Raw genomic sequence first — 21,933 nt, forward strand, 5'->3', positions numbered from 1 at the left:
GCGGGCAGACCCCTCGGCGGCGCGGGGTGAAGGACGCTTCACCCGGGAAAGTCGAGCTCCACCCCGCCGCCCACGCGTTCCCAACCCCGAGTGCCCGCGGAGGAAGTCGATCCCGGCGGGGGTGCGGCGGCGGGGCTCCCGGCCCGACGGAAACGGCAAGTTGACGCCTCTTTGGTCCCACGTCATCTCTCTGCCACCGGGCGGACCGGCCTCCCGGGAGCCCGACGTCACTGCTCTGCGCCGGAAGACGCCGTCTTGGTGTCCCCTTCCCTCAACGCCGACCTCTTCCTTGACAGCCTGAGATCCAGGGAGATGAGCCGGAAGAGGCAGCGCCTGGTCCCGGACGCCTTTGGGCTGAAGAGGCGGCGGGAACGAGGGCAGGCAGAGGCAGAGCCTCTGAGGGGCGAGTCCGGTAAGCGCGGCGGCCCCGGGGCGAGGCGGCGTGCGGTGGAAGAACGGCGCCCCCCGCCCCCTTTCCGCCTCAGTGACCCGGTCTCTCCGCCCAGGGTCGGCGCGCGCGGCCGTCGCCGAGCTGGTGCAGCTGTTCCCGCGAGGCCTCTTCGAGGACGCGCTGCCGCCTATCGCGCTGAGGAGCCAGGTGTACAGCCTCGTGCCCGACCGGACGGCGGCCGACCGGCAGCTGGTGAGCGGCGTCGGAGCGACGGACGGAAGCCGCTTCCCGGCCTCGCGGGCGCTCCCGAGGGGCCCCATCACTCTGACGCGCAGTGGGTCCGCCGGCGCTCGGGCGGGCGTTCGGTCTCTCTGGGCCGGGCCCTGCTGGGCCAAGGAAAATGCCACAGACCCTGTTAAAAGACCCTCCGGCAGTGGAGAGCTTGCCACATCCTGGAGGTGGAAGAGCGACTCTTTTGGGAAAACGGAGGCATCGGGCATAGTTGGAGCTTTACTGCGCTGGGAATGCAGGCAGACGTCAGATCGCGGCAGGCCTCGTGCGTCAGTGTTGTTTCTGCCTTAACACCGAAGGCGATGAGCTGGAAGAGAACGTTAACCAGGAGAGGGAACGCTGTGTTGCGTGGATGGGAGGGAGTGAGATGAGACTGGGAGATCAGTTAGGAAGACATTGCAGCGGAGAACTGGTGAAGGCCTAAATGAGGGGAGTGCGCAGGGAGGGCGAGGATGGTGAAGGTGAGGGATGTGGGGAGTGGGGAAGAGGGAGGAGTCCGGGATGACCCAGATTTTCTGGATGATGGAGTGAATAGAGTAGGAGGGCACTGAGTTGTTGGGGCGGATGAAATGCTTGATTTTGTACGAGCTGGAGGTTCTTGAGCATCCAAAGGCAAGTGTGCAGTGGACAGTTGGATATGAGGGACTGGAGAGGATTCTGGGCCAGTGATACTAGATTTGAAGTCATTGCGGTATGAGCACTGGTTCAGTCTTGATGTGGGTGAGATTGGGTAGGAAGAGTGAGTAGAGGAGTAATTTTTAACCTTCTTACAAACTTTAAAAGATAACGAAAGCTATGGCTCTTTCTTTTTAGAAAAATGCATACATGCCACTTACATACTAGGTGTATGTGCATTTCTTGTCAGGGGAGGGAGGTTGTTTCATAGGTCCTCTGAGGTCCAGCGTTAAGGACCTCAAGTTTAGAGTGAAAGGGCCAAGTCTACAATGTGAGAGATACCCACGTTTAAGGTAGTGTTTCTCAAAGTATGTCCTGCGTTCTCCCCATATCAGAATTACCTGGGCTGCTTATTCAAAAATAAAGGCTCCTGGTTCTCCCCTAAGGCTAATAGTGCAGATCTCTTGAGGTAGGAACTGAGAATCTACATTTTGAATTACTGTCTCAAGTGATTCTTAATGTTGCTTAAAATTTGAGATCCATTGATGTAAGGGGAAAGCAGAGGAAGAGGAGTCTCTGGAAGAGGCTGACAAGGAATTGCCAGAGTTAGGAACCCAGGAAGAGGTCTATTGAGAAAGGAAGTAGATTTTCAAGGAGGTAGAAGAGTTGGCAGTGTTAGAACCTGTGATTTAAGGCAATGGTTGGTAAAGGGATTAAGTAAAATAATATCCAAAATCTGTCCATTGAATTTAGCAGGTGGAGGATTAATGGCAACCTATCAGGTTGAAAAGAGGGAAGAAAAGGAAGATGGAGACTAGCTCCACTTTCATGAGGAAGTGAGTTAGATGGAACCACTCCTTACAGAGTATTTGTTGTTGTTTTTTTTTAATTTAGGGATGTTAGCCTTAATTTTTAAAAAGCTTTAAAAATTGCGCAAAGGAAAATACGAACACATACACAATTTAAAGAATGGTCATAGAGCAGATACGCATTTAACCGCCACCCAAGGCCAACTATAGCCACACACATCACTCTCCAGTTGAAAGGACTTATGATCCTGACTGGTATGATAATTGTTCCCTCGGTTTTCTTTATATCACCTATGTGTTTATCTATAAACAACGTAGCTTAGTTTTATCCATTTTTAATCTTGATATGAACGAACTCATACTGTATGTATGTACTGTATTTATATCTTGTTTCATTAGATATTTTTGAAATTCTCAGTTTCATGTAGCAATAGTTCATTTACTTTCATAGATTTCTATTTTGTGAATATGTCTCATTTTCTAGTTAAAAAAATTGTATGTTTCTAGGCAATTGTTAATTTATCTCAATTTTCAAATTCATTGGCATTAAGTTTGTAGTCTCATTTTATTGTCTATCGGATGTGTAGCGATGACCCTTTTTTTCATTCTTTACACTGATTATCTGTACTTTTTCTAGTCTGTCCCCACACCCTCCTCATTTTCTTGGTCAGTCTCACCAGTGGCCTATCAATCTTAATAGTCTTTGCTGTCTTGTACACATGTTTTCTATTTAATTAGTGTTTACCCTCTACTGTTGGGTTTATTTTACATTTTTTCCCATTAATTTAATTCTCTCTTCATTTTTAATACATTTGTGTCAAGTTGTAGTTTATCTTAAGCTTGTGCAGATATATATAGCTTTGGCCTATATTTTAGTTATCATTCAGTTTAAAATACGTTCTGACTCCTTTTGTGATCTTTTTTCTTAGACCAAGGGCTGATTAGAAATGTATGTCTTGATTTTATGCGTTTTCATATTACCTAGTTGTTACTGATTTCTGACACAAATGTATTGTGGTCAGAGAACATACACAGTATGATTTCAGCCATTTGAAGTTTATTGAGACTTGGTTTGTGCTATGTGGTCAGTTTTGCCAAATATTTTATGTATTTGAAGAGAATATGTATTTTTCAGTTAGTAGTTTCTTAGTAACTAAAGTTAATGGAAGTTATTTCCTCGCTTATTCTTATCCTATGAATTTATGAGAGGGGGATTAACACACTTTTGTGATTATGGATTTGCTATTATCTCTTCAAGTATCTTCCCTACCTTCCCACCTTCCCTCACCCAAAGTCTTAACTGTTAATTCTTTGAAGGCGGGGCCTATGTCTTAATCACTATTTTATCTTAGTGTCTGGCAATGTAGATTGCTTGATAGGCAACTGATGAGGTGGGTGGGTGGGAAGGTGGGTAACTAATTTGAAAAGACTATTTAGTAATCCACTTGACTCTCTCCCCACAGTTTTTCCTTTGCTTAGAGAAAAATTCCCAGTATTGGCAAGAAAATCTCCCTGCCCAAAAGTGCCCAGAGTATGCCAGAGTATCTTACCCTGATACCCTTCTTTTTACTCCCATCTCTCTGGAGACAGAAGGAGCTTCAAGAGCAGGGGGAGATCAGAATCATCCAGCTAGGCTTTGACTTGGACGCCCATGGAATTATCTTCACTGAGGACTATAGGACCAGGGTGCGTGCAACTGTGTGTGTGTCATGGGGTGTGGGGGGCAAGCAGGGAAATTGGAGAATGGAAATAAAAAGGAAAAGAGACAATTCTCCCACTCTACGTGTCACAGAGAGGACACGGGGCTCTGATAAGTAGTAATATAAAGGAGAAGAAAAGGAGGAAAAGTATGAGACGTAGAAGGACATGAGCAAAAGGGAAAACAGGAAGAGAAATATTGTTCTGGAGGTGGTCAGTGGAGGGTGAGGGTGGGGCCAAATACATCTGTCATCTCTGTTTCCAGGTCCTCAAGGCCTGCGATGGCCGACCATATGCTAGGGCAGTGCAGAAGTTTCTGGCTTCGGTACTTCCAGCCTGTGGGGACCTTAGCTTCCAACAAGACCAAATGACACAGACCTTCGGCTTCAGGGACCCAGAGATCACGTGAGACTTGGGGGAACAACAGAACTCAGGCAGCTGATACTTCCCTGCCTCCTTCCAGTCCCATCGAGCCTTGTCCTCCTTCTGGTGCACCTGCCAAAAAGATGGACTCTTCTTTTTAGGAAAATGACCTAAATTTGTACTCCTCCCCCAAGAGAGGAGGCCTGTTTTATCTGAGGCCTTGGAAAGAGCCTTAGCCTAGAATTCAAGAGACCTGGGTGGCTAATCCAATGAATTTAGAGGCCTCGCAGGCACCATAAATGCCTGTTGTGAACCCTGCTGAGACCATGAGAATAGAGAACGGTAGGAGCTTGGATACCCCTAAAGCCTTCACGTTAAAAAGCAGTGACTGGACAAGGGCGAAATAAAAATTCCATTTCAGGGGCCCTTTTGTGGCTCAGGCTCCCTACTTTGTAACCCAAGGTATACATGAAAGCATTTTACAAACTTTTTAGTAAGACATGGGAGGAGCCACGGTGGGGTATGTGTAGGCAGTGGCAGGAGCACAGAAGAAAGACCTTGAGTTTCCCCTGGGGTTGGGCTGAGGCTGTGTCAGGGCATGTGGTCAAGGAGGGCTTCCAGGAGGAGAAGCTGCTTTAGTTGAACAAGTAATAGTAACAGGAAAAGAAAGCATGGGGGTGGGGGGTCATCCAGGTGGAGGAATAGAAGCAAGGGCCAGGGCACTGAACAGCAGGGTATGAGCAGAGAAGCACTCCAGGGTGGGCTTCTGTTACTTAGTCCCTTTACATGGTTGCCCAGTTTTGGGGAGACAGTGTCCAAGCATCAGTGGGCAGGGAGGGCTTCTCAGAGCCCAAGCCTCCTCTCTCCTGGCTTCCCACCCTCCTTAGGCAGCTAGTGAATGCTGGAGTCCTCACTGTCCGAGATGCTGGGAGTTGGTGGCTGGCCGTGCCTGGAGCTGGGAGATTCATCAAATATTTTGTTAAAGGTATTCTGTCCACAGCTCAAGTCCTCACCCCCTCAAGAACACCTTTGGGTAGCTCCTCGGGGCCCAAGCCTTATTCACCTTTCCCCTCTCCTGTGCCACTTCTCCTCCAGGGCGCCAGGCTGTCCTTGGCATGGTCCGGAAGGCCAAGTACCGGGAGCTACTCCTATCAGAGCTCTTGGGCCGGCGGGCGCCTGCCGCAGTGCGACTCGGCCTCACCTACCATGTGCATGACCTCATTGGGGCCCAGCTGGTGGACTGGTGAGTCTCACCCCCAGCCTCTGGCAGATGACCGAGCAGTGACCCAAGATTGGATTCCCTCTGGAATATCCCAGGCCAAGCTCTGAGTTTTCCCCAGACTTTTGGCCTAGGTATCTGGCTCAAGCCTTGTCTTTCTTTTGCATAGTGTCTCCACCACTTCTGGAACTCTCCTCCGCCTGCCAGAGACGTGAGGATTCTGCTTGTCATTGCATACCTCCCCAGAGTGGGGTGAGAGGGGCCCAGGAGTACTGCCCAGTGGTGGCTGAGGCAGGGTCACCTTGGGAAGGTGTGGGAGCCTGGATAAGGATTGGCCTTGCATCTGCACAAAGGGTCAGACGTGACTGCTGCTATTTACCTGGGCTCTGACCCAGTGGTGGGGTTTGGGCAATGCTTCTCTGCCCTTCCATGGAAGTGGAGCCAGAAGCCATGCCAAGGCCATGGCTGTGGCCTTTCTTGTAACAAAGTGCTGCTGTCACTCTCTTGGGATAGGAAGACGGGATTTCTGGGGGGGGGGGGGGCTGGTAGGGAGGGCAGAGTTCTCTGTCCTACATGTTGAGGTAAAACTGCCAAATAAAGTACTTCTGCAATTTCCTGGATGTCTTGTTTCATGTGATGTGTATTTGGGCGCTTCGTTTGGGGGTAGAGTTAAAGCCAAATTTGAGCCTGAGCTTTGCCTCATTGTTCAGAGAGATAAAAGGACACTGAGGTCAGTTCTCCCCCTGAGAGATGGTGAAGGTATGCCTGATCGCCTAAACCACAGAATTTCTGTTAGGGCCGCCGCAAAGCAAAGAAAGGTCTGGTGTCATTCAGGTTTTGTGCGGGTTGTAGTTAGAGATAAGGGTCTTGTACCTTGTTAAGATTTTTACAAAGGAGCCATGTGTCTCCAACCATGTACGGCGCCACATTGGACTCCTATGCCCACGCGCACTGGAGCATGTATCTATCTATGTATGTACATAGATACCCAGATGTACCCCGTAGAGGGGCTGCCCAGGGCACTGGGATGAGAGGGGTTAACAGGGAATTCCAGGACATAACTCTGGGCCATGATTTCCTCAGATTCCCTCAGAGACCCAGGTATCTGGGGTGTTGTTCCCCCTCCCCCTGCCCCTGCTAAATACTGGGCCTGGGGCCAGTTGCGTTTCTTGCCTGTCACATGGTTTCCCGGCTGAGCTGGGCCAGGGGAGGAGCAAGGTCCAGAGTCAAATCTGCGCCAAGCCCTGGGTTGACCAGAGAGGAGCAGGCGGACGGACGAGTCTGATCGCTCTTGGGTCCTCCAGCCATGAGGCTCCTCTGGGGGCTGATCTGGGTGTCCAGCTTCTTCGCCTTATCCCTGCAGAAGCCCAGGTCCCAGAGGAAGGCCTCTAGTGCTTGAGTGGGACGGGGCTGGTGATGGGAGAGCGGACATGGCGGACCTGACAGAGGAGTGAGAGATGGAGGGGCCCGGGTGGCACTGAATGCAGACCCCTTCCTGTTCTCCCTAGGTTGCTCCTGTTTTCACCTTCCGTGGTTCACCTGGGGGTCCCCCTCTCAGTGGGGGTGCAGCTCGAGGATGTTCCCCAGGGACAGGTAGTGACAGGATCAGTGTTCCTGAGAAACCCATCCAACTTGAATGCCTTCTGCTCCCCAAAGGCGGACTTTTCCCTCAGCTCACAAAAAGACTTCATACTCCTTAGCCTCCAGGTAACTAGCTTCCATGCCCTTCTACTGCTTCTTAGCGCCTCTCACCCTGCTCCCCTGTGTCTTCCTATAAGTGTTTTGTCATCTCAATGGCCGCCCTTCTCTTCTCTTCTCTTCTCTTCTCTTCTCTTCTCTTCTCTTCTCTTCTCTTCTCTTCTCTTCTCTTCTCTTCTCTTCCCTTCCCTTCCCTTCCCTTCCCTTCCCTTCCCTTCCCTTCCCTTCCCTTCTCTTCTCTTCTCTTCTCTTCTCCCCTCACTCCCCACAATGTCACCTTTCCTGTTTCTATCTACATCTTTGGCTTTTTCCTTCTGCTTTATCTCTGACCTGTTCCCTCTCCCTCTCCTGACAGATCTCCCCGAAAGATGCAGAGACCTGTGGCCTCTACCGCCTCCTCCGTGGCCCCGAGGTCCAGCTGGTGGCCCAGTCACCATGGCTGAAGAACTCTCTGTCCAGAAAGACAGACATTCAGGGCCTCAACCTGCTCTTCTCCTCTCGCCGGGGGCACCTCTTTCTGCAGACCGACCAGCCCATTTATAACCCTGGCCAGCGGGGTGAGTTGGGCCCCAGGGCCTCTACTTTGGCTCCCAGCCTGCTCAAGGCATGTTTGGCACCTTGTAAGTGAGACAGCCCGAATGTGCCACACAGGGAGGCTGCTTGGCAAATATTTGTTGTCCTCCCCCGGGCTCCCTGGAAGCAGTGGGGGCTGAGGCCCACTGTTTGCAAATGGATTCCTGCTCACCTCTTGCCCTCCTCTCCCAGTTCGGTACCGGATCTTTGCTCTGGATCAAAAGATGCGCCCATCCACTGACACCCTTACGGTCACGGTAGAGGTGAGTCCCTGACCTCTCTGACCTTCTTGGTCAGCAGGGCTGCTGCTCTGACTTCCCACCTGTGACCACTTATACTCCCACTGCAGAACTCTCGTGGCCTCCGTGTGCGGAAGAGGGAAGTGTACACCTCCTCCATCTTCCAGGATGACTTCCTGATTCCTGATATCGCAGAGTGAGCTCCCCCGACCTGGTGACGGCCCCTCCCGTGCCCATCTCCCTTGGGTCTGTGCCTCCACCACACAGTCAGACCTTGAGCCCCCCTCACAGTTCTGGTTTTCGCCCAGTCAGTCCTCTGGCTCTCCGTGGGCCTCTTGTACCAGCAGGCTGAGTCCCTCCCCCATTTGTAGGCCAGGGACTTGGAGGATCTCAGCCCGGTTCTCAGATGCCCGAGACTCTAACAGCAGCACCCAGTTTGAGGTGAAGAAATATGGTGAGAGCTGGAGACATTCAGGACGAGCATCTCCTTTCCTAAAGGAGATACACGCAGAAGGGGAGGCGGTGGGGGCAGGGCGGGCGCAGGGAGGTATGGGTGCCACAGCCCCCGAGGGGAGGGAAGTCTTTGAAGGGTCCTTTCACTAGTCTGACCTGCCACCCCTTCACCCTGGTTCAGTCCTTCCCAACTTTGAGGTGAAGATTGTTCCTGGAAAGCCCTACATCCTGACAGTGCCTGGCTTTCTCGATGAGATCCAATTAGACGTCCAGGCCAGGTAACTCTCCCATCCCCCACGTGGGGCGCCCAGGGTTCCCCGTTCAGTCTGAAGGAGCTGTGAAGCCCTGCCTCCCCTCGCCCCAGCGCCGCCCCCACCCCCACCCTGAGACATTGGCCTTATTTCCTAGACCCACCCTCTTCCCACTCTCTCTGTGGCGGCAGGTATGTCTATGGGAAGCCAGTGCAAGGGGTGGCATACGTGCGCTTCGGGCTCCTGGGTGAGAATGGCGATAAGACTTTCCTTCGGGGGCTGGAGAGTCAGACTAAGGTAGGAAAGAGGGTGGGGGTGTGGGGGAGGCGAGGAAGCTGTGGGGGAGGGGAGGAGAGAGACAAATCTCACCCCAGGCCCTGTTTTCTTTTCCCCGCAGCTGGTAGATGGCCAGTGCCATATTTCCCTCTCAAAGGCTGAGGTTCAGGGTGCCCTGGAGAAGGTTCATGTTAGCGTTGCTGACCTCCCCGGGCTGCGCCTCTATGTTGCAGCTGCCATCATTGAGTCTCCAGGTGAGAGGCTTCCCTGATTGTAACCGCAGCCCCCAGTCTCTGACCTCAAGCTGACCCTCTGTTCTCCAGCATCGACACCAGTCCCTGCTCTTACCCTCGTCTTGCACCCAAAGCCAGGAAAGACCCAGAGACTGTCTCTCCCCAGCTGTGTTTCTGGGTGGTTTCAGGAGAAGGTACCCCTTTCCCCGTGTCAGTTTGTTTCTTCACCCACTCCTCCGTCCATCCGGCAGGCGGGAGTCACACACCATCCGTGTGCTGGGCCCCGGGCCGGTCTCAGCACACGGACATGAATACAAGACGGCCCGCGCCCCGACGCGTCTGAGGGTTGGCGTCTCGCGGGCCGGAAGCGCTTGAGCCGCGGGCTCCCCGGCTCTCCCGCTGCTGTCTCGGTGGCCCTCTGCCCTCCGCCTCTGTCTGCCCATCTCTTGCAGGGGGAGAGGTGGAGGAGGCAGAGCTCACATCTTGGCGTTTTGTGTCGTCTCCCTTCTCCTTGGATCTTAGCGACACCAAGCGACACCTTGTGCCTGGGGCCCCCTTTCTGCTGCAGGTTTCTTCTGGAGAGGGAAGATGAGTGGGGCTGGGGTGTTGTCAGGAGGGCACGGGGCCTCACTTAGCAGTCTCCCTTTTCTGTCCCTCCCCCGCTCACCTAGGCCCTGGTCCGAGACATATCTGGCCTCCCGGCCTCTGGTGTTCCTGTAAAAGTTTCGGCTACATTGTCTTCTGGATCTACTTCTAGAATCCAGGACATCGACCAAAACACAGATGGGAGTGGCCAAGTCGTCGTTCCCATCGTTACACCGAAGTCCATCTCAGAAGTGCAGCTCTTGGTAGGGTTCCCACTCGTCGGACAGGGTAGGGGAAGGAAGGAAACGCTGGCCAGCTTCCTGAGAATCCTTGTCCCAGGCTGGGGGAAGAAGCTGGGGACCAGGATCCTTGCCACGGACCCTACCCCTGCCCTGCCCCTCTTTCCAGGTGTCTGCAGGCTCCCCTCACCCAGCCATAGCCAGGCTCACTGTGAGAGCCCCACCCGCAGGAGGCTCCAGGTTTCTGTCCATTGAGCGGCCGGATCCTCGACCCCCTCGCGTCGGGGACACTCTCATCCTGAACCTGCGAGCTGTGGGAGTCAGTGAGGGCAGCTTCTCTCATTACTACTACATGGTGCGCTGAAGCTGGGCTGTCAAGGAGGGAGGGCAGGGTGCAGGGAGGATCTCAGGCAGGAGAGAGCCCTTGGGGGTTGAGGGAAGGGTTTCAGGATTGGGGGAGCACAGTGAAGAGGAAACCACTCTTGCCCCAGATCCTATCCCGGGGCCAGATCGTGTCTGTGACTCGAGAGCCCAGGACGGACCTGACCTCAGTCTCCGTGTTTGTGGACCATCACTTGGTACCCTCCTTCTACCTTGTGGCCTTCTACTATCATGGGGGCGTCCCAGTGGCCAACTCCCTGCGAGTGGACGTCCAGCCAGGGGCCTGTGAGGGCAAGGTAACTGGCTTCGGGAGAGGTGGCGCATCTGTGCATGAGGGGGTCAAGAGAGAAAGAAGACAGTGCGAGCAGGGCACGGATTTGCTTTGGGGTACACTGGGGACGCACAGGGCTGAATGAAGCTCTCCCCACTCTGACCGCCCCCTCCTCCCGCCCCTGCCAGCTGGAGCTGAACGTGGACAGTGCCAAGGAGTACCGTCCTGGGGAGTTTGTAAAGCTCCACCTGCAGACAGCCGCTCCAGCCGTGGTGGCGCTGGGAGCCGTGGACTCGGCTCTGTATGCTGTGGGTGGGAGTTCGCACAGGCCCCTCAACATGGGCAAGGTGTGTGTAGACCCCCGTTCTCGCCAGCCCTCCCTCCACTCTGGGGCTCATTGTCCTGCTGTCCTGAGCCCCGGACCTGGCCCCAAGGTCTCACGCAGGCTCCCCGCAGACTCCCCCCAGGCTTCCCTCAAGCCCAGGCCGCTGCGGTCTCTATTTCCCCACTCTGTGTATCTCCTTCAGGGTCGCCCATACCCTGCCTCCTCACCTGGAGCTGAGCGGCCAATCTGGCCCTCAACCTGCCCGCAACATCCCAGCCTTTTCTTGCCAGGTCTTGGAAGTTGTGAGCAGCTATGACCTTGGCTGTGGTCCTGGAGGTGGGGACAATGCCCTTCAGGTGTTTGAGGCAGCTGGTCTGGCCTTTTCTGATGGAGACCTGTTGACCTCAGCCAGAAAAAGTGAGAACAGAGGAGGAAGGGGAGTTGGGTGGTGGGAAGATCAGGAAGGAGGAGGGGCCTGAGGGCGTAGGATGGGAAGAGGATTGGTGGGAAGGGCCGGGCGGGGAAGGGGAGCAGGGAGGGGAGGGGAAGGCCATACACCTTGAGCTTGGCTGCAGTGCTGCTTTCTATCAGGTCTGAGCTGTCCCAAGAAGAAAACCCGGAAGAAGAGAAACGTGAACTTCCAAAAGGCAATTCACGAGAAGTGTGAGTTGTGGGTGCCTATGCAGCTTTCGCCTTGGCCCAAGGGTCAGGGTGACGGGGTCTGCCTCTTGGCTGCTCTGCTCCTGAGTGATCCTGTGTATGGTATTTGGGGCCAGAGACCCAAGTTCTGGGGTTGAAGGTGGATGGAGGTTCTCTCCATTGGCCTCACCCGAGTTCCTGGTCTCTCAGGGTGAGTCCTTGTGTATCTAGAGGTCCGGGTGGGAAATGAGATGTGTCTCGATGGGTTTCCCTGTGCGTACCCTCACCTGGCCCTGTAGTGGGCCAGTATGCTTCCCCAGAAGCCAGGCGCTGCTGCCAGGATGGGCTGACGAGGCTGCCCATGATACGCTCCTGCGAGCAGCGGGCGGCTCGGGTGCGGCAGCCGGCCTGCCGGGGGCCCTTCCTGTCCTGCTGCCAGTTTGCTGAGGACCTGCGCAAGAAGTCCCGCTCCAGGGGCCAGGTGGGCCTTGCCCGAGGTGAGGCTCTGGGTGGGGCTGGGGGACAGGCAGGAGCCTCTGGAAGGGCAGAATAGTTCCCCTCCTCATTCCCCCCACTGTGGTCCCCCAGCTCTGGAGGCCCTGCAGGAGGAGGACCTGATCGACGAAGATGACATTCCTGTGCGCAGCTTCTTCCCGGAGAACTGGCTCTGGAGAGTGGAGAACGTGGACCGCTTCCTCCAGTGAGGGGGTGTGGTGGGCCTGGCCTTGGCTCTGGGCTGTGTCTGGGGCCAGCCCAGGGTGTGACGGGGCTTCTCGCCTTTCCCACCGCAGATTGTCCCAGATGCTCCCTGACTCTCTGACCACATGGGAGATCCATGGTGTGAGCTTGTCTAAAAGCACAGGTGAGATGGCCTGCCTGGACCTCAGTCCCCCGCCCCCACCCCACCCGACCTAGGCTTCCCACTCAGCCCTTTGCTCTTCGCACAGGACTGGGGGCAGAGCCCTGGGGAAGTCTGTGTTGGCATGTGCTGGGGCTGGGAGGCTAGGAAGTGGCGGCAGGTGGGGGGCAGAACTGGGTCACCTCCGCTTTTCCCTCCTGGGCCCTGTGGCCATGACACCCCCAGGCCTCTGGTCTCTGCCCCCTCTGCCACACCATCCCTCATCCACCAGGCCTGTGTGTGGCCACGCCTGCCCGGATCCGAGTGTTCCGTGAATTCCACCTGCACCTCCGTTTGCCCATCTCCGTCCGCCGCTTTGAGCAGCTTGAGCTGCGGCCGGTCCTCTACAACTACCTGAATAAAAATCTGACTGTGAGGCCCTGTGGAAGCCTGAGCGCACAGGGGAGTGGGTGGGACCTGGGGAAGGGTCCAAACCGGCCTGGGGCTCTGGCCATCCCCATCTTCCTGCACCCAGGTGAGCGTCCACGTGTCCCCAGTGGAGGGGCTGTGCCTGGCTGGAGGTGGAGGGCTGGCCCAGAGTGTCCTGGTGCCTGCAGGCTCTGCCCGGCCTGTTGCCTTCTCTGTGGTGCCCACGGCGGCGGCGGCTGTGTCCCTGAAGGTGGTGGCTCGAGGGTCCTCGGACTTCCCTGTGGGGGACGCAGTGTCTAAGGTTCTACAAATTCAGGTGAATGGAGCAGCTCTGAATCCAGGCTCCCAGGTTTATGCCCCCCGCCCCTGCCACCTCACAGCCTCTCTGCTAGCCAGGCCAGAGGCCCAACACCCAAAACCAATGCCTTGTTCTGTTTACATCTTCTACAATTCTGATCCCACTCCGTCCCTGATGCTCGAACTCCAAGTCCTGGGGAACACGCGCTGGGAGGGGCAGGCCGTAGTGCTGTGTGACCTCTCATAGCTGTGCTCCCCGGAGACAGAAAGAAGGGGCCATCCACACAGAGGAGATTGTCTATGAGCTCAATCCCCTGGGTGAGTAGCCCCTCCTCCAGCCACCAGTGTCCTCATGGGGTTGTAGGTGGTGGGGGATGTGGGCAGCCAACCAGATGGCCAACTTTCCCCATCCCCCAGACCACCGAGCTCGGACCTTGGAGATTCCTGGGAACTCTGACCCCAATATCATCCCAGATGGAGATTTCAGCAGCTCTGTCAGGGTTACAGGTGGGAGTGTCCTCTGTCTCTGCCCAGGGGCGGCCTCCGATTCATGTGGCACCCATGGACCCCGGTTTGATCCCATGATTCCATGGGTCCCCAGACCTGCTCTCTGATTCTTAACCCTCCGTCTCCCCTGTAGCCTCAGATCCATTGGACACTTTGGGCTCTAAGGGGGTCTTGTCACCAGGAGGCCTGGCCTCCCTGCTGAGGCTTCCCCAGGGCTGCGGGGAACAAACCATGATCTTACTGGCTCCAACACTGGCTGCTTCCCGCTACCTGGACAAGACGGAACAGTGGAGCACGCTGCCCCCCGAGACGAAGGACCACGCTGTGGACCTGATCCAGAAAGGTCTGGGCAAAAGGGCAAGCGGGCGTGGGGCTGGGAGCGGGCAGTTCAAGGCAGAGGGGCAGCCCAGCTAGCTAGAAGGGAAAAGGAAGGGGGTGCCTGGTGGGAGTGTGGCTTTGGGTACACATGGTGGGAGAGTGAGTGTCACCTGAGCAGCTGCCTCTTGTCCCCAAGGCTACATGCGGATCCAGCAGTTTCGGAAAACAAATGGTTCCTACGGGGCTTGGTTAGAGCGGGACAGCAGCACCTGGTGAGGTTGGGAGAGTGTTTCTGGGTCTCTGAGGGGGGCCAGGGATGGGGGAGGGGGCAGAGCCAGGTACAGTGGGAGGGTGAATAACCAGGTGCCTGGATGAGTGGGGATGTGTCCCCTATGGGGACCGGTCGCTGTCCCCAGCCATCCCTCCCTCCCCGCCAGGCTCACGGCCTTTGTGCTGAAGGTACTGAGTCTGGCCCAGGAGCAGGTGGGCGGCTCACCTGAAAAGCTGCAGGAGACGGCCAGGTGGCTGCTGTCCCAGCAGCAGGCGGACGGTTCATTCCAGGACCCCTGCCCGGTTTTACACAGGGCCATGCAGGTTCGGGGCTGGGAGGCTGGACAGGTGGGAGGGCTCTCCCTGCCCCTCCCTGCTCCTGGTTGACATCTTCTTTTCTACCCCCTTCAACTAGGGGGGCCTGGTGGGAGATGATGAGACTGTGGCGCTCACGGCCTTTGTGGTCATCGCCCTTCAGCATGGGCTGGCCGTCTTCCAGGATGACATTGCAGAGCAGTTGAAGCAGAAAGTGGTAAGGGTACCCGGGTGTCTGCCCTTTCCTGGCCCCCAGCTTTCCCCCTTTCTCCCCAGGAACCCAGGTGTCCTGCTCTCTGAACTTCCTCCCCACTTTCTCCTAGGAAATCTCCATCATCAGAGCAAACTCCTTCTTGGGGGAGAAAGCGAGTGCTGGGACCCTGGGTGCCCATGCAGCTGCCATCACGGCCTATGCCCTGACTCTCACCAAGGCTTCTGAGGACCTGCGGAACGTTGCCCACCGCAACCTCATGGCCATGGCCCAGAAGACCGGGGGTGAGAGCCCAGGGGTCCTGGCAGTGAGCCTGGGCCTCGGGGCACCTGGGACCCCTGAGTGTGCCCAAAGGGAGAAATCAAATGAAGACCTCAAGAAGGAATGAAAGCATAAGCAGGGATAATTGGGGTAGAAGCAGGAGAGCCCAACATGGGGAGCGTCACAGGGCCAGGCAGCTAGGCCCCCCTCCCATTCACCTGTGGGTCTCCCTTCACTTCCAGATAACCTGTACTGGGGCTCAGTCCCTGGTTCTCAGAGCAATGCTGTCCCAGCCACCCTGGCTCCTCAAGGCCCATCAGACCCGGTGCCCCAGGCCCCGGCCGTGTGGATTGAAACCACAGCCTATGGCCTGCTTCACCTGCTGCTTCGGGAGGGCAAGTCAGAGGAGGCCGACCATGCTGCAGCCTGGCTTACCCACCAGGGCAGTTTCCAAGGGGGGTTCCGCAGCACCCAGGTAGGGGCTTCCCCAGGGCTCCGGGGTGGGTGGTCCCGAGACCAAGTGCCTGAGTGGCTCACCCCCCCAGGACACAGTGATAGCCTTGGACGCTCTGTCTGCGTACTGGATTGCTTCCCACACCCCCGAAGAGAGGGTGCTCAATGTGACTCTCAGCTCCGTGGGCCGCAGTGGGTTCAAGTCCCATGAACTGCATCTGAACAACCACCAAATTCAGGGGCTGGAGGAGGAGCTGCAGGTGAGCCACTCCCTCACCCGGCTTGCCATGCCCCCTGGGCCTCATGTGGCCAGGCCGGAAGCCGTCCCTGGCCCCCCACCCTTGTGGAATCCCCACGGCATCTCATCCTGATGTCCTTGTGGGAAGACCTACTTGCCACGTGACCTGGAGAAAGTCACCAAACCTCTGAGCTTTATTTTTCTCATCTCAAAATTAACATATGCAGAGTCTACCCAACAGGGTTTTTAGGGGGCTGAAGTGCGATAGCGCACGTGGCGGTGTCAGCTTCGGGGGCGTGTGAGGTGGGAGCGGGGAGAGGTTGTTTTCAGGGAGGAGGTGGCCCTTGTGTGCCTCTCTGACATCCCTTTCCCTTCTCCGTTCCTGCAAGTTCTCCTTGGGCAGCAAGATTAATGTGAAGGTGGGAGGCAACAGCAAAGGGACCTTGAAGGTGAGAGCCAGTGGCACTGGATGCCTGGGACCCAGCACAGGTCTGGAGCGGGAGGCCTGAGGGCGGAGCTTATGGGGGGAAGGAGGGAGACACCCCCGGGTGGGCATTCCCCCTCACTCCGGTCTCTGCCCTCTCTGGGCACCTGTCCTCTCCTTCCCCCCCCACCCCCCACCAGTGCTGATGACGTACACACCCAGCACCTCAACCCAGGCCTCTCTCCTGAGCCACAGGCCCCACGTGTCACACAGCACCTCAAACCCCTTCTTCCTCCTGGGTCCCCTCATCTGACTGACAGGGCCCCTTCCCCACAGGAGCCCAGCTGCCACTCTGGAGGCCACCTTAGTGTCCCCACCCCAGCCCTTCCTTTATGGCCCCAGCAGCTCCTCCTCTGCTCCCCTGCTGCCTGGGGCCCCTGTTACTTGTTTCCTAGACTGTGCTAAGCCAGTGTTGGAACTTCTCCCTAACCCGTATCTCACCCCTCTGACCTGTTGTGCACACTGCTGTGGAATCAACCTTCTGAAAACACCCGTCAGACTAGCCCTGGAGAAGTCAAACTCCTCCACCTGTGCTGTTGAGCATGTGCCCACCTCTCTGGCCAGACAGATCCACTCATCTACACAGATCTCCTTGCCTTGAATGTCCGTCCCCTCCTCTTCCCAAGTGACAAACTCATTCTTCTCCTGTAAGCTTTCGCCAGAAGCCTCTCCTGAGCTTTCCATTCTAGCCTCTTCTGTGCCCCATGTAGAGTGTTCGCCGCTGAGGGCAGGCCCCTGCCCCCCGTCTCGCCAGCTAACCCAGTCCCCGGGCCATGCACATTTATGGGCTGGTAAAGAGGGATGAGGGGGCCGAAGGCCTGGAATCCCTCAACCCAGGGGATGGCCCAGGTGTGGTCCTGGAGAAAGGTCTGGGCCCCAAGTGTCCTCTGTTCTCACCCCTTGTTGAGCTAGATCCTTCGTACCTATAACGTCCTGGACCTGAAGAACACGACCTGTGAGGATCTTCAGATTGAAGTCACCGTCACGGGCCACGTTGAATACACAAGTGAGTGTGGGGTCCGGAGGCCGTGGGTGCCATGGGGGTCCGTGCAGCAGCCCAGCCCCACCACCATGCCTGTGCAGGGGAGGCCAACGAGGACTACGAGGACTATGTGTATGAGGAGCTTCCAGCCAAGGACGACCCGGGTGCCAGTTCCCAGACCGTGACGCCCCTGGAGCTGTTTGAGAGGCGGCGGAATCGCCGCAGGCGGGAGGCGCCCAGGGAGCCCGACGAGCAGGAATCCAGAGTGCAGTACACCGTGTGCATCTGGTGAGTGTGCGGGCTGCGCCCGACTCGGGGCACTGCCGGCCTGGAGCCGGAGGCAGGGCAGAGGCTGGGGCTGGCCATCGGCCACCCGGAAGAACGCGGGCCCTGGACATGTCTCTCTGCAGGCGGAACAGCCAGGTGGGGCTATCGGGCATGGCCATTGCCGACATCACCCTCCTGAGTGGATTCAGCGCCTTGCGTGCCGACCTGGAGAAGGTGCGGTCAGCTGCCCGGGGTGGGGGGGGGCCCCTTGTGCCCCTGGGAGCCCAGCTCCATCCCCGAAGCTGTCCCAGCCGCAGAACGCTGTCTCGTGCAGGGCCCCGGGCCACCTCCCTGTCACCATCTGTCTTTCCCCACAGCTGGCCTCCCTCTCTGACCGCTATGTGAGTCATTTTGAGACCGAGGGGCCCCACGTCCTGCTGTACTTTGACTCGGTGAGCAGGGAGAGGGGACATGGGGAAGGACGACCCTGGGTTTACTGAGCATGGGTGACCTGAGAGAGAACTTGTGATGTGAGCAGGAAGACAGGACGAGAGTGTGTCAGAGCAGAGTTAGGGGCGGGCCAGGGAGGCCCCCTGCCTGGAAGCAATGGGGGCTGAACCCCGGATGTGGCTCGGGGACTGGTGCCAGTCAGCAGGGAAGGACTCGAGTGTGAGCCGTTCATAAATGAATTTACTCAACTCGAGGGCCGCCTTTGTTGTTCGTTGTTGACCTTCCTTGTTTTTTTGGTTTTTGTTTTTGATATTGAAGTATGTTTTCTCTTATAAAGTGATGACTGTTATAGATGACTTGCTTTTGTCTTTCCATGCTGTTATTTGGCTAAAACAAAGAATCATCAACCCTCTGAGGGCCTTCAAACCTTTTTTGAGCATTAGTGTAATCTCTTGGAGCAAATGTGAAAAAGATGTGTTAATACTGTAATACCTTTAGTCAGGTGTGTGGGGGTCGAGGAAGCCCCCCTGCCCAGTGCTTGCAGAGGGGCCAGACCCCGTTAGACTGAGAAGCCAGGCAGAGAAAGATGAGAAGCCAGGAAGATTTTGGGCGAGGGGTTGACTTAAGCAGCACAGCTCTGGAAGGAACCTGGCAGGTTACCGGGCTGCACTGGACCAGTGTGGGTGTGAGGAGAGGGGTCTGGGCCTAGGCCATGAGCTGTAGGGTCAGGGTGGGTGGGCGAGTGACAGCACCTGCCGTTATGTTTTGACACATAAAGGGGGCCTGGGTGCATCCATGACGAAGCAAGGCCGTTAGGAGGGTGGGTGGGCTTCGGGGGGCAGGCAGAGTGAATTTGAAGAACTTACATGTCCCACAATAATCCTACTGTAAGAATAAGGCTGAATGTTTAATTTGGGAATCATCAGCCTGGAAGGGTTTAGTGAAAGGCAAGGAGCGGTTGAGACCCCCTCCCCCCCAAGGGGAGCACAGAGGACCAGAGGAGCCAGGCCAGGGACTGCGCCTCTGGGAAGGAAGAAGAGGGATGGTCAGGCTGGACGGGGTCAGAACCAGGGATGGCCAGAAGCTAACCCTGAGCTTAGAGAGTTTCATGCAGAACGTGTCCATGATGTGAGACTCTGCCCAGGGCACTGGAGACTGGGACGAGGTCACTGTCTGGCAGTGACGTCAGCAGAGACCTTGGGGGGGCAGTTTTTAGAGTTCCGGCAGCCGGAAGTTACTAGCATGTGAAAGACACTGAAGATAAGACCAGAGACAGGTCAAGGAGACGCAGCACAGCGGCCTGCAGGGCCCAGGGGGTGCGCCCTGACGTCTCCTCCCCACCGCGCCAGGTCCCCACCTCCCGGGAGTGCGTGGGCTTCGGGGCCGTGCAGGAGGTGGCCGTGGGGCTTGTGCAGCCAGCCAGCGCAGCCCTGTATGATTACTACAACCCCGGTGAGCGCTTGGGGGCGCTTGGCAGGTTTGGAGCAGGTGTCCCCACATGGGCATCAGGAAGTGGGGCAGTGCTGGGTGGCAGGGATGTCCTGTGGCTCCTTGGGGTGGGGAAGACGGTGTCGGGGGGCGTGCACTCTAACTGCCCTCTTTCCTCCAGAGCGCACATGTTCTGTGTTTTACGCGGCCCCCACTAAGAGCAAACTCTTGTCCACGTTGTGCTCTGCCGATGTCTGCCAGTGTGCTGAGGGTGAGAGCCGGGCCGGGGCCGGGGCGGGGGGCCGGGGCGGGGGCGGAAAGCCGGTGAGGCGGGGGCCTACCCCAGCTCATCTGCCCCGCCCGTGGCAGGGAAGTGCCCTCGACAGCGCCGTGCCCTGGAGCGGGGGCTGCAGGACGAGGAGGGCTACAGGATGAAGTTCGCCTGCTACTACCCCCGCGTGCAGTATGGTCAGTGTGCCCGCGCCCGCCCCTGGGCTCTGTGCTTGGACCCGCGCCTCGTGACCGCAGGGGGAACAAACCCGTGCTCCCTTCTCTTAAACGCCCTTGTAGGCTTCCAGGTGAAGGTCCTCCGAGAAGATGGCAGAGCTGCCTTCCGCCTCTTTGAGACCAGAATCACCCAAGTCCTGCACTTCAGTATGAAGAGAACGGATGGGCCGGTGGGGCTGGGGGATATAGGGAGCCAAGGTCGGGGTTTGTGGCCCGGGTGCCCAGGATAACGAACATTCCGAGGCTGAGCTCAAAGCCCCTCAGCCTCTTGGAAGCTCTGGGCTTGGCCATAAACCAAAAAGCAGTTGTAGGTCCCCGTTAGGAGCAGCGAGGGCTAAATGAGAGGCTCCGGGCACAGCCCCCGGCCCCCGCTGGTCCTGTACCTTCTGTTCACCTCTGACAACTCCTGTGCACCTTATCCTCTCAGCCAAGGACACCAAGGCCACAGTCCATCAGACCCGAAACTTCCTGGTTCGAGCCTCTTGCCGCCTTCGCCTGGAACCTGGGAAAGAATATTTGATCATGGGTCTGGACGGAGCTACCTTTGACCTCAAGGGAGAGTGAGTTCTCTGGGGCCCTCTGTCTCTTGCTGTTCTCCCATCTCATGAGAGAACGGATCCCCAGCACTCAGACCCTGCCCTGCCAGAAACCAGGCGCCCATCTCCCCCACCCCTGCTGACTGCCCTCTTGCCTCCGCAGCCCCCAGTACCTGCTGGACTCGAACACCTGGGTCGAGGAGATGCCCTCTGAACGCCTGTGCCAGAGCACCCGCCATCGGGCAGCCTGCGCCCAGCTCAGCGACTTCCTCCAGGAGTACGGCGCTCAGGGGTGCCAGGTGTAAGGGTCGCCCTCCCGCGGCCCCCGGCGATGCCTGGATGGTCACCGGGTCCCCGGACACGGGCCTCTGGACACTCCCCCGGCAGGCCCAGGGACTCAATAAAGGCTTTTGCAGCAGAGCGGCCGTGTGTGTCTCCAGGATTGAGAGCAGTGCCCCCCCCCCCCCACCAGCTTCCGAGACCAGGGTTTGCATACTCTTAGGCTCCCAGAGCCTGGGTGACCCTTGGGGGTGTCACTCCCAGATGATTTCCTGGGAGCTCAGTCCATCCTAGAAGCACCCCAAGTGGACCTGTGACCCAGCAGCCTGCACCCTGAGCCTCTGACGTCACAGCGAGGCCTCCCTTGCTCTGTGTGGGCGCCGTGCTCCGTGGCCCCGCTGTCTGCCCTGCTGTCGCCAGGCCCTGTGGCCTCAGGCGCGGCTCAAGCTCAGCCCACACCTCCCCCCTTGCGCCTGACGAGGCTGTTGGCCACACGTTTCCCGCTCTGCCCTTGTGCAGCTGTGAGTTCGGGGTCTCCTGCTGGTAGCTGACATCTGGTTTCTTGAGAGCAGACTGATGACACTGGAGCTCCTTACCAGTGGTTAGGGAACTTTCCCGGAGTTGCACGATGACTTCGGTGTGTGTGAACACACTGAGACCGCTGTTCTACTGGGTCCACCCTCCCCTCCTGCCTGCCTTGCTCTCCCGCCTTGCGTCTTCAGGGCTGACTGGTGATCCAGCTAGAGAAATTGGCCGAGGTTGGTGTTGATGGGAGCGGAGTCTGTTCTGGAGCCTGCCATCCGGTCGGGCAGCAGCAATCTGTGGGGCTCTCACTCCATGCCACGCCCTGTGCCAGGTCCCTGTCCCCGAAACGTGTGATGTTCGGGAGCTTTCTGGTCCTGTGGGGCATGTAGTTGGGGCACCTGACCCAATCTGGGGGAAGGGAGAAAGGGTGGGCTTCCTAGAGGAGGTGACCTCTAACTTGGGTTCTGAAAGCTGAGGCGTCATGCAGAGGGAGAGGGAGTAGGTGAGGGCCTTTGAAGCAGACAACGGAGAGTATGAAAGGCCCAGAGGCCAGGGGCAGCACAGAGCCCATGTGGGGGCACTGCGTGTAATTCCGTCGTGTGTGAGGTTTGGATTTGGAGCTGGGGTGGAAGAGCTGGGGCTGGAAGGTAATCAGGTCCGTTTATGAAGGTTTGTTGACAATCAGGCCAGCTTTCCAGGTCACTGCTCTTTCCAGCAGAGCCCCCTCCGATGCCGTGCAACTCAGACGTTCTGGCCCTCCTCAGTGTTTCAGAGGCTCCCCAGGGCTGT

General features: G+C 57.1%; 2 protein-coding genes across 3 annotated transcripts; both read left to right on the forward strand.

Annotated features, from left to right (window-relative positions):
- The first annotated feature begins 93 nt into the window (after window positions 1-93).
- On the forward strand, window positions 94-6,006 carry STK19 (serine/threonine kinase 19). 2 transcript variants are annotated; one of them, XM_026482451.4, is made up of 7 exons: window positions 94-412; window positions 507-643; window positions 3,697-3,792; window positions 4,070-4,209; window positions 5,055-5,152; window positions 5,263-5,410; window positions 5,556-6,006. In XM_026482451.4, the coding sequence occupies exons 1-7, from the start codon at window positions 313-315 to the stop codon at window positions 5,599-5,601; spliced, it is 765 nt and encodes a 254-aa protein (XP_026338236.4). In that variant the 5' UTR covers window positions 94-312; the 3' UTR covers window positions 5,602-6,006. The 2 variants fall into 2 exon arrangements, with proteins under 2 accessions (XP_026338236.4, XP_057161017.1); XM_057305034.1 differs by lacking the exon at window positions 3,697-3,792.
- A 607-nt stretch (window positions 6,007-6,613) lies between these two features.
- LOC113243734 (complement C4-A) lies at window positions 6,614-20,760 on the forward strand. The gene is made up of 41 exons (XM_026482527.3): window positions 6,614-6,757; window positions 6,895-7,093; window positions 7,440-7,641; window positions 7,850-7,920; window positions 8,007-8,092; window positions 8,268-8,350; window positions 8,531-8,627; window positions 8,792-8,897; window positions 8,998-9,130; window positions 9,562-9,677; window positions 9,781-9,957; window positions 10,103-10,288; window positions 10,425-10,610; window positions 10,774-10,932; window positions 11,201-11,327; window positions 11,502-11,573; window positions 11,849-12,046; window positions 12,138-12,249; window positions 12,341-12,411; window positions 12,680-12,819; window positions 12,923-13,132; window positions 13,380-13,431; window positions 13,531-13,620; window positions 13,754-13,963; window positions 14,135-14,210; window positions 14,376-14,532; window positions 14,624-14,740; window positions 14,847-15,018; window positions 15,238-15,470; window positions 15,541-15,708; window positions 16,076-16,135; window positions 17,083-17,176; window positions 17,254-17,440; window positions 17,563-17,653; window positions 17,797-17,871; window positions 19,219-19,321; window positions 19,479-19,568; window positions 19,667-19,765; window positions 19,868-19,951; window positions 20,232-20,364; window positions 20,504-20,760. Exons 1-41 carry the CDS (start codon window positions 6,693-6,695, stop codon window positions 20,643-20,645), a joined length of 5,229 nt encoding a protein of 1,742 aa, XP_026338312.2. The 5' UTR covers window positions 6,614-6,692; the 3' UTR covers window positions 20,646-20,760.
- The last annotated feature ends 1,173 nt before the right edge of the window (window positions 20,761-21,933 follow it).

Source organism: Ursus arctos, unplaced genomic scaffold (assembly GCF_023065955.2).
Source record: "Ursus arctos isolate Adak ecotype North America unplaced genomic scaffold, UrsArc2.0 scaffold_31, whole genome shotgun sequence".
Classification (NCBI taxonomy): Eukaryota; Metazoa; Chordata; class Mammalia; order Carnivora; family Ursidae; genus Ursus; species Ursus arctos.